Source organism: Prunus avium, chromosome 6 (genome assembly GCF_965620075.1).
Source record: "Prunus avium chromosome 6, drPruAviu1.hap1.1, whole genome shotgun sequence".
NCBI lineage: Eukaryota > Viridiplantae > Streptophyta > Magnoliopsida > Rosales > Rosaceae > Prunus > Prunus avium.
In genome coordinates, this window is record NC_142289.1 from 32,312,035 (window position 1) to 32,321,726 (window position 9,692).

Sequence of the window (9,692 nt, forward strand, 5' to 3'; positions counted from 1 at the left end):
GAAAACCATTAAACATGGCTCCTCAAGTGAATAATGCCTGCAGTCGGTTCTAGTGGTGTGTTTCGTGTCGGAAATAATGGCACTATTACGTCCTCCAAAGGAAAATACTCCCCCACATCGTGATCCAGTGGAACCGCCTCCGCCAATGATTGAGTCGTCCTTATACTCGATTGTGTCAGACTATGAGGACCGGGAGTATTTCAATTGTATGATGAGTGAGTAGGTATTTCAATTGTATGATGAGTGAGATGTGAATTTTATAATAAGAGTGCTACTATTTCCACCCACTTGTCCTATTTTCCCACCCACCTTATTTTTAAAATTTTAGAGATAAATTATTCCTTTATAAAATGACTTCTAAGGACCTAAGGAAAAAACTCTTTTTAAAGCATTTCAAATAAAACAATAAACTAAAATAAAAATAAGACAACATTTTTTTTCATTTTGTTGGATTTGGTGGCTGCGGTGAAATGAATATGTGTTCCTCGTTTCCTCTGTATTTTTTATCAATTCTTTCGTGTGGTCTCTTTTTTTGTTGGTTGTGGTTGCTATTTTTTTTTTAATTAAATCAAGTGTTGTGGATGCCTTATCCACCCTTTTAATACAATCGTTTCTCTTTTAAAGAAACTGACTTGGTGTATGAGATTAAAGCCTCTCTCTCTGCTTCTTTACTATTTTTTCTTTCTAGAATTTTGTTTATGTTTTTTTTTCTCTTCTAAATTCGTGGTGAATTAGTGTTTTCTTATTTGGGTTATTAGTCTCTGACAGATTGATATAAGACTAGAGGTGAATTCACATTTTTTTTGGTATTAATAGTGGCTTCGTCTTGCAGCTCCCGGCCCTCAACCCAAATTTCGCGGAGAGGTTGAAGAAGCTCTGCACAAATAACTAAGTTTTTTTTTTTGGGATTTTGCTCAAGCCATGGTGGAGGAGGGTGAAGAGGTGGGGGAGGGGCTGCGTCGGGATGGGGGTAGAGAGGGTTTTTGTTTTTGTTTTTTTATTTTTTTAAAATGTTATTTTGTTATTAGTTTATTTTAATAATTTAAGGGTGTTTTAGGAATAATGGTGGGTGGAAAGATAAGATTTTGTTTTTGTCAAATTTATATGATGGGTGGGAAGATAAGGTGGGTGGGGAAATAGGACAGGGGGTGGAAATAGCAGCACTCTTATAATAAATATGGACACGTGGCAACCGAAAATCTAATCCGAAAATTTAATCCAAAAATTTTATCTGAAATTTGAGATGAGAATTTAAAATAAATAGGGACACATGGCAACTGAAAATCTTATGAAAATTAATGGTTTAAGTATAAAAAAAAAATAGAAAATAAATAGTAATTGCCCTTACCCTTGCCCTTTGGGGTGGAAAAAAAAAAAGGCAATGGCTGCCACTATTCACATGAATAGTGACAAACCTTGCATTTCCTTTCCCTTGCCCTTACCCTTTGGGGTGGAAGTGCTCTAATGCAAAATTGAAGCCTGAAGGTTGTCACGACCCGAGTCGAGAATAAAGAATATTCCTGAATCAGGGTGTTTGAATTGAAATAAATAAATAAAAAAGACTGAAAAATTGGTTAAAATACATTATCATTATATTTGTAAAAATATATATATAATAATCTTACAAGGGTACAAGATATAAATAAAAGTTTATCACTCTAAACAAATCCAACTTCTCAGTTTTCGCCTTTGTCTTGCCCACTATTTGATCTGGAAAAAATAAAATAAGTGAGGGATGAGCAAACCACTGCTCAGTGAATAGATGATGTAATATGTCAGTCAAGCAATGTCATTTTACACACTCTAGAAAATATAATAAAAATATACACAATTCAAATCATATCACATTATTACTTCATATCTTGGTTATCCTTCACAAATTGTACCCAGCACGTGACCCCTATCGGCCTCATTGCCCTATGTCCCCGTTTGGTACATTTATCCTTCAGATACCTCGTCACTGAAGTTCTCATGTTCCATGAATAATACATACTTCACAAAATCCAAATAATATATATATTGTGTGAAATATTACACAAATTAGACATGCTTGACTTGAAAATATAGAGAGATATGTAAATAGATTAAATCCATGATAATCCATGATTTTCACATTTATCACAAAATAAAAACTTTTAGAACACATTACATAACCCATCTCTCTCTCTCTCTCTCTCTCTCTCTCTCTCTCTCTCTCTCTCTCTCTCTCTCTCTCTCTCTCTCTCTCTCTCTCTCTCTCTCTCTCTCTCTCTCTCTCTCTCTCTCTCTCTCTCTCTCTCTCTCTCTCTCTCTCTCTCTCAAGCACTATTTCATGGTAGTAATCTATTCTAAAGAATTGAAATGAATGATTGAGGTAAGGAAGCATGATAATTATAGGAGAGGATATGAATGCACCCAAATAATATTTATATATACAATATTTTAAACCACCAAAAAGATAAAATAGAAATGTAAGGGAATAATGTGACTCATCCCCTTTTGGCCAATGATATCACAACACCACCACCAAAAGATAAGATAGAAAGATGAGGGAATAATGTGAGTCATCCATCTTTGGCCAATTATATCACAATACCACTTGTTACTAGCTTGCAAGGTGGCATGGAAATGATGATCTGATTAAAACCAATTCTAAGTCTCTACACATGGATAACAATAACGGTGTCACTCATACCAGGCTTAAGATTTAATAACATATAAATCTTCATAATAAATATTTAAATAAGAAAAATTCATATTAATAAATAATTATATATATATATATATATATATATATATATATATATATATAGGGTTAATTACAATTTGGTACCCTGAAGTTGTACCCTTAAGGCATGTTAGTCCCTATCTTTTCAATTTTAACAATCACGTACCCTTAGTTTGTAAATTTTTTGCAATGTGGTTCCGCCGTTAGGGTTTCTGTTAGATCTCTCTGTTAATTGCCTACGTGGCATTGTGGGTCCCACATTTTTTAATTTTAAATTGATTAAAATATGAATAAAATATTAAAAATAAAAAAAATCAAAAATCAAAAAATCAAAAAATTTCTCTCTCTCTCTCTCTCTGCAACGAACCCAGAACCCAGCTCTCTACTCTCTACACTTTTCCATCAGCCAAACAAACCTCATCATCTTTCCCAAATGAAACTGATCACTCTCCCTTTTCCACTATCATGCTCCTCAAATCCCACCCTCCTCCGCTTCAAATTCAAACCCCAATCATCTCTAAACCCAACTCTCGATTTCCCCAAATCCCAATCCCCACAAAACCCCACCAAATTCCCTATTATAATCATAGGCGGCGGCCTCGCCGGACTCGCCGCGGCCACCCACCTAAACTCTCAAAACACTCCTTTCCTCCTTCTCGAAGCCTCCGACGCCGTTGGCGGCCGCGTTCGAACAAACGTCGTCGAAGGCTTCCTCCTAGACCATGACTTCCAAATCTTCATCACTGTCTCGACTACAATGCCCTCAATCTCTGCAAATTCTACTAAGAGAATTCCATCACGAATCGCAAAGAAGCCTCGGACGGGGACGATGGCAGTATGAGTGGGTTATGTGATGGGTTCGCTAGAGAGAAAGGAGAAAGAGAATGACCTTTTTTTTTTTTTTAGTTCTGCAATTTTCTTAGGAAAAGTTATAGAGAAACAACAGACACCCAATTTCTATTTCTATTGATTTGTTTGGGGAAATTTCATGTGCTTGGCTTGGGGTGGGAGTGGGGCGTGGGTTGCCACTGAGGCTGGGGGTGGTCTGGGTTGTTGGGGAGAAGAGAGAGAGAGAGAGAGAGAGAATCTGGGCTGTGGCGTGGGGCGATGGCTTGGGGCTCTGAGTTGGGATGAATCTGGGTTCTCAATTCTTGAACTTCCTCAGAGTTGCGATTTCAATTGTTTTGGTTTGGGATATCATAAAAGAGATCTGTCAGAAAAGAGATCTGTTTTGGTTGGGGGGAGGAAATTGGGTCTGGGTTTCTGGGTTCGTGGGGATGTGGTTGCAGACTGGGGTGTGGATAGTTTGCAGGTGGTGGTGTCATGGGGTAGAGAGCAGAGAGAAGAGAGAGAGAGCTGGGTTCTGGGTTCGTTGCAGAGAGAGAAAGCAGAGAGAGAGAGAGAGAAATTTTTTTATTTTAATATTTTATTCATATTTTAATCAATTTAAAATTAAAAAATGTGGGACCCACAATACCACGTAGGCAATTAACAGAGAGATATAACAGAAACCCTAACGGCGGAACCACATTGCAAAAAATTTACAAACTAAGGGTACGTTATTGTTAAAATTGAAAAGATAGGGACTAACATGCCTTAAGGGTACAACTTCAGGGTACCAAATTGTAATTAACCCATATATATATATATATATATATTTTTTTTACAGGTTCTTACAAAGGTGAAGAGCCCAGAGGATTAGGATGGATCCTGAGGCTTTAGAACGAGCTACTCAGAGGGTCGGGGTTGGGGTTGGGGGTGGGGCGTACTTGGCCAAAATAACTCTACTAATTAATTAATTAATTAGTTAGGGTTAAGTTTGCCTAGGTGGCACCAATGTGCTCGTTCTTTGCAGACATGGGCAAATTTTTTACCCCATATGGCCAAATAACATAAAAATATATAATGAATTTAAAAGAAACAAAAATAAAAGATACATAAAATTTAAAACGAAATTCAAAATGATCTAGATGTAGAGAAATTCGACTAAATGCACGGTCTTTAAATGTAAAGGCTCGCAAATTGTCAAGCCCATTATGACCATACGTGAAGCGCAAAATAACCCAAATATGATTAGTAGGGTCACACAAGAGATGTTATTTCTTTGCGTGAAGTGGCATCAATCACCAAACTCAATCAATAATTGAAAATCAGAATGATTGGATTTCTTTGTATATTTTGTTCTGGACAACACTTACTCCAAAGGTCATACTCCACCTGGGAACGCCTATAACAGCTTAAAACTTTTTTTGTTTTATTTTGTTTTGAGATAAACAGCTCAAAACTTTTAACAAGAGAACTAACATGATGTTTAACTTTTCTTTTTTTTTTTTCTCTTTTTTTTCCCTTTCTTTTTTTTTTTTCTTTCCACACTACGAGTAACGTAGCGGCCTATGGTATATACATTGTACCTCTGACGTAAACTTAGAATAAATCATGTCTTGGCCTGTGCTGGAACAGAATCACCAAGTGCTACTTCTTCCTGTTCTTCAGTATTACCTTCAAGAGTACTTTGATCCACTTCTATTGTAATGTCCAGTGGCCCTTGTGGTGTTCCAAAGAGTGTAGTGAATATCTGTCGATGGCATTCATCACAGAAGTAGACATAGGTGAAATGGCCCTCATATGGGAGCTTATGTACTGCAACTCCTGGTAAAATCCGGTGCACGAAATCAGTCATTGACGGTGGGACCACCTTATCATCCATCCCCTGTCAAACATTGGAGGAAAATGGTCTTAATTAATATCTTATTTCACAGAAAATTGATACCTCAGATAAGCAATAATAAAGGTCTCTGTGTAGTTTGACTGAAGCCATTTACTGCTTTGAGATTCATTGTGGTTACAAGGAAACTATCTCCAGCAATCTGTCTAAGAGTGTTAACAGAAATCTGTTCTTGACGAACTTAGCGAAAGTTGTTGTGTAATGTTTTAAATTAGCATGAGGGGAAGAAACTCAATCAGAATAATCCCTGTAAAATGGCTGATTTTGGTTTTTCTACAATTCTACTCAACATTTAATCTGGTCTTCTTGCAAAATATTGCAAGTATCTTAGCAGTAAATAATTGATTAGCTGAAACAAATATGTTACAACGGAGATGCTTCTGACCTGCCATATGTGTATTGGGCCAAGGAAGCCAATGTATTCCTCCTGAGCTGCTGTGAGCACAGACTTAAGCCAATTGAGCACGCCTTTCCCCCGTTGTTTCTTCTGCAATTTGAGGTCTGCAAGGCTGAAACCCCAGTTCGACACTTGCAAAACAGCTTCCTCCACAAACGGTTTCACATTTCCCTGCCTAATTGATTCTTCCAAATCCCTTTGCCAGAACTCTTCATAGATTGGGTCCTCAATTAAAGCTTTGTCCTGGAGAATCTCAGCAACAAAAAAACATTCAATGAGAATTCATACATGTAAGGTTAAATAATACTCTCATTGTGATCATTCAATGATTCCAAAAGTAAAACACAGAGAAATGAGAGCCAAACTATGGAATTAGAATGACATGCAAACCAAGCTTCTAACAAATTATCTATGCATTAGATTCCAGATCTACCAGAAGAAGATGTTTTTAAAAAAATTTGGATGAACAACTGTAGATGAACTTTGGTACATTTTTAGAATACTGCACTGTGACATGTGAGAGATCAACCTTGATATTATTTCTTCATTGTTACAAGTGAAGACCTCCAAGATCAGATTACTTGTCCATATACATAGTTACATATAAGAGGAACTTATGAGTTGGTGTAATAATTTAAAATCTAGTTGCCAAATTTCCAAATGTTCCAATCTGTAAACAGAATGATGATAACGTCCTCACCCTCCTTCCCAGTGACAATGACAGCCATTTATCAATTTGGCCATGCTTTCCAGATAAGAAGCTTCTGTGATAGAAGTACGAAAGAAATCTAGGAAACCTCCTAGCTAAAAAGTACAAAAATTTTCTGCTTCGTGCCCACTTCTCCCAGGTTCTACGTCTCTCTTCCCTAGTCATGATTGAATCATATGGATTAACCATTGGAGCAAACATGGCAGCACCTGCAAGTTAGACCGCTATGGATTATGAAAAAATGCTTTTGGACAAAATACAGCAGAGATCCTAATTTCCCCCAAAATATTTTATTCATTACAGTACATGAGAGGCATCAAAATTTTGTTACCAGATACAATTCTAAATGATCATAAAATCTTGTAGAACACACCTATAAGTTTAATCAACATAAAATATCGGTTTAATCAAAGACTTATCATCCATATAGGAATTGGCTCCTTGCCAGATCAGGCTATTAGATGTTAATGTTGGTTACAAAAACCTAGCAACATCTCACCCAGGTAAACGTAGAAATCTTCAGGCTATTACTTCTTGCATGAAAATCATAAATTTCAGGCTACATTGCAAAACTCAAGGTCATTACCATAATAAATAGTACTTGAGATGAGACTACCAGCACAGATATTCCTTCGAGGTGATGACACTCGAAGAATCAAAGTACAGTGTGCCCATATTTTTACCTCTTCTTTGCTAATTGTTTTTGCAAACATTTGCAATACTTGGAAAAAAGCGTTGTCATAGAAACATCGTATAGAAGAGAGACACTGATACCTGCAAGTCTATCAGGAATGTATCTGAGTGCTGCCCAGGCATGCATGCTTCCGCTCGAGTATCCCACAACCCAAAACTTGTCATTAATACCAACAGCATCAGCTAAGAGCAACATATCCATTGCTGAAGATTCGAGATTTCTGTTGGAATGAGGATCACTCTCTCCAAAACCAGGAAGATCATATGACAATAAGCGAACGCCAAACTCTTCCAATAGAGAAGCCTTAAGTCCAGGTATTCCTAATTTTCAAAAGAATGATACAAACAAAACTAAGAAAGGGCATTGTGCATTAAACAAAAAGGGTAGTGAAGCAGATAAACATCTAAAGTATAGGACCTGCAAGCCGGGATGAAAGGAAAGAATGTGGAGCAATGATTGAAAATCTAGCTCTGTCTGCTAGAACACCTTGCTCCTTGTATGCTATGTATCTACCATCTGGAAGCATTATGCGAGCAGCACTGGGAGGATGAATGTATATCTTCTTTATCTCTGGGGTGGGACTGGAAACAGTACTGTCGCTATTCACATACAATGCTGGAAATTTGAAAACCCATGTCAGCAAGATGCATACTTATTTTAAAGACCCAATTATACTTGGGAAATAAAACACAACAATAAACAAAAAAGATCTCATGAATAATCTGACTAACAGGAGCACGCATTCTACATGTAAGAATGGTGGAAATGAAATTTCAAGTTTCAAATGTTAAAATTAAAATATTTGTACTAAAGTTAATTGCGGTATATGATAAATTTTGACCACTGTGAGACCAGATATGTTGTATGAAGCTTTCGCATAACATTTCCAAGATTTCCAAAATATTATGTTTGGTTGTCGAGAAAGGAATTAGATCATGTAGTTTTCAAGGATCCATTTGTAAGCTAAAACGAGTCCAGAAAACTGAATAAATAAAAATCGTGAACAGTGAAATTTAGTCCTATTTCGTTCATTTTCTCATCAACCAAACACAAGAAAACGTTTCGAAAAACAGAACAAAAACTTGAGTCACACCTTTTCTGCTGAAACATTTTAATGTCCCAAAAATTTTCAGATTTACCAAAATTTCAAAACGTATAACAAGTATAACCTATAAAATAAAAATAAAAATAAAAATAAACTATTAGTCCTGAAGTTTCTCAGCAACCAAACATAGCATAAATTATAAACAACGGCAAAAGCTCGTTTCTTTCCGCCCACATTTTCTCACCAACCAAACACAATACATCAAACCACACACACACTCTCACGCACCTGCAAAAGCAAGAAACGAGACGAACACAATCACAGACCAAGCATGAAGCGGCTCCTTATCCTCAGGCAAATACTCGTTGATGAACCTCAATTTCCCGCGAAGCCGCGTCACTGTCTTCCCCAAGTACGAGTCCCTGACCTTCCCGAAGCTTCTGACCAATACAGAGTCGCGATTCCCTAGGCTCTGCCGCACTATATCCCTGCATCCTTTCCCGAACTCCACGGCCATCTCCGCCGCCGCTTTTGAAAACTCCCGCACAAGCCCTCCCAGCGTCTCCGGCGGCACCGGCTCCCTCGCATTGGCGCCCGCAACCCCCGGAACGACGCCGTACGCTGCTCTCTCCGTGTTGCTGTTGCCGTTTAGAAGATCATCGGGTTGCCATGGCCTGGGCCGACCCGCAGAGAACTCGGGTCCAGAATCCGGCCCCGACATAAAGATAGCAATTGTGGCGAACAAAGAAAACGGAAAATTAAGAGTTGAAAAGAGCGTGGAGTGATTTTTATTACATTGAAGAAGAAAAATTTAAGAAAAAGGAAATTTGGGAGAAAATGAGGTCTGGACTAAAAGGTTGACAAAGAAAAGAGCGTAAAAAGTTGAGTGAGAAAAAGAGAGGTGCCTTTTGGTTCGTGCAGTTGCAGTGGAATTTTCTTTCTTTATTTTCGCACATAAGGATTTTTTAAAGGAGGGTATTTACACAAATATTTAGTGGGGTGTGCGGGAAGAACTTAACAAATTAAACTATACTCCACTCACAATAATTTTTTTTTTTTTTAAATACAGAGAAGAGATTAATCGAAATTAGTATCTCGAGTCGAAAGATAAATGCTCAATCCCTTTAACTGGAAGCTCCTTGCTAGGTAGATGTTGTTATAACCACTACAAAACTTGAAGAAGAAAAAAATATTTATTCTCTAACTTTTTTTTGTTTATTGTTTATTTTAATTTTTTATTACTTGTTTTTGGATCGCGTGGGATCTGGTGTCGTGGGCAGTGGGGAAGGGGAATTTGTGGTGGGACAGGGGACTGGGTGTGGAGGATGAGATCGACGGTGAAGATTAATCCACGTCGAGATGACAGTACGTCAACAGTGGAAGTGGCGGTTGTTGCGTAGTAACGACCTTCGTTC

General features: G+C 37.5%; 1 protein-coding gene across 1 annotated transcript; it reads right to left on the reverse strand.

The window, feature by feature from the left end:
- Positions 1-4,847: 4,847 nt before the first annotated feature.
- LOC110771176 (uncharacterized) lies at positions 4,848-9,227 on the reverse strand. Its single transcript, XM_021975435.2, has 6 exons — positions 8,566-9,227; positions 7,650-7,847; positions 7,313-7,552; positions 6,530-6,747; positions 5,818-6,072; positions 4,848-5,417 (listed from the first exon to the last, which is right to left on the reverse strand). Exons 1-6 carry the CDS (start codon positions 8,996-8,998, stop codon positions 5,142-5,144), a joined length of 1,620 nt encoding a protein of 539 aa, XP_021831127.1. The 5' UTR covers positions 8,999-9,227; the 3' UTR covers positions 4,848-5,141.
- Positions 9,228-9,692: the final 465 nt, after the last annotated feature.

What these genes read in the sequence shown, in the direction of transcription:
- LOC110771176 (XM_021975435.2), bottom strand. Translation starts at nt 8,998, where the DNA reads ATGTCGGGGCCGGATTCTGGACCCGAGTTCTCTGCGGGTCGGCCCAGG. An exon ending in CCTTTCATCCCGGCTTGCAG is followed by an intron (nt 7,553 to 7,649) that starts GTCCTATACTTT and finishes TTTGAAAATTAG; the next exon opens with GAATACCTGGACTTAAGGCT. An exon ending in CATTGTCACTGGGAAGGAGG is followed by an intron (nt 6,073 to 6,529) that starts GTGAGGACGTTA and finishes GAGATTCTCCAG; the next exon opens with GACAAAGCTTTAATTGAGGA.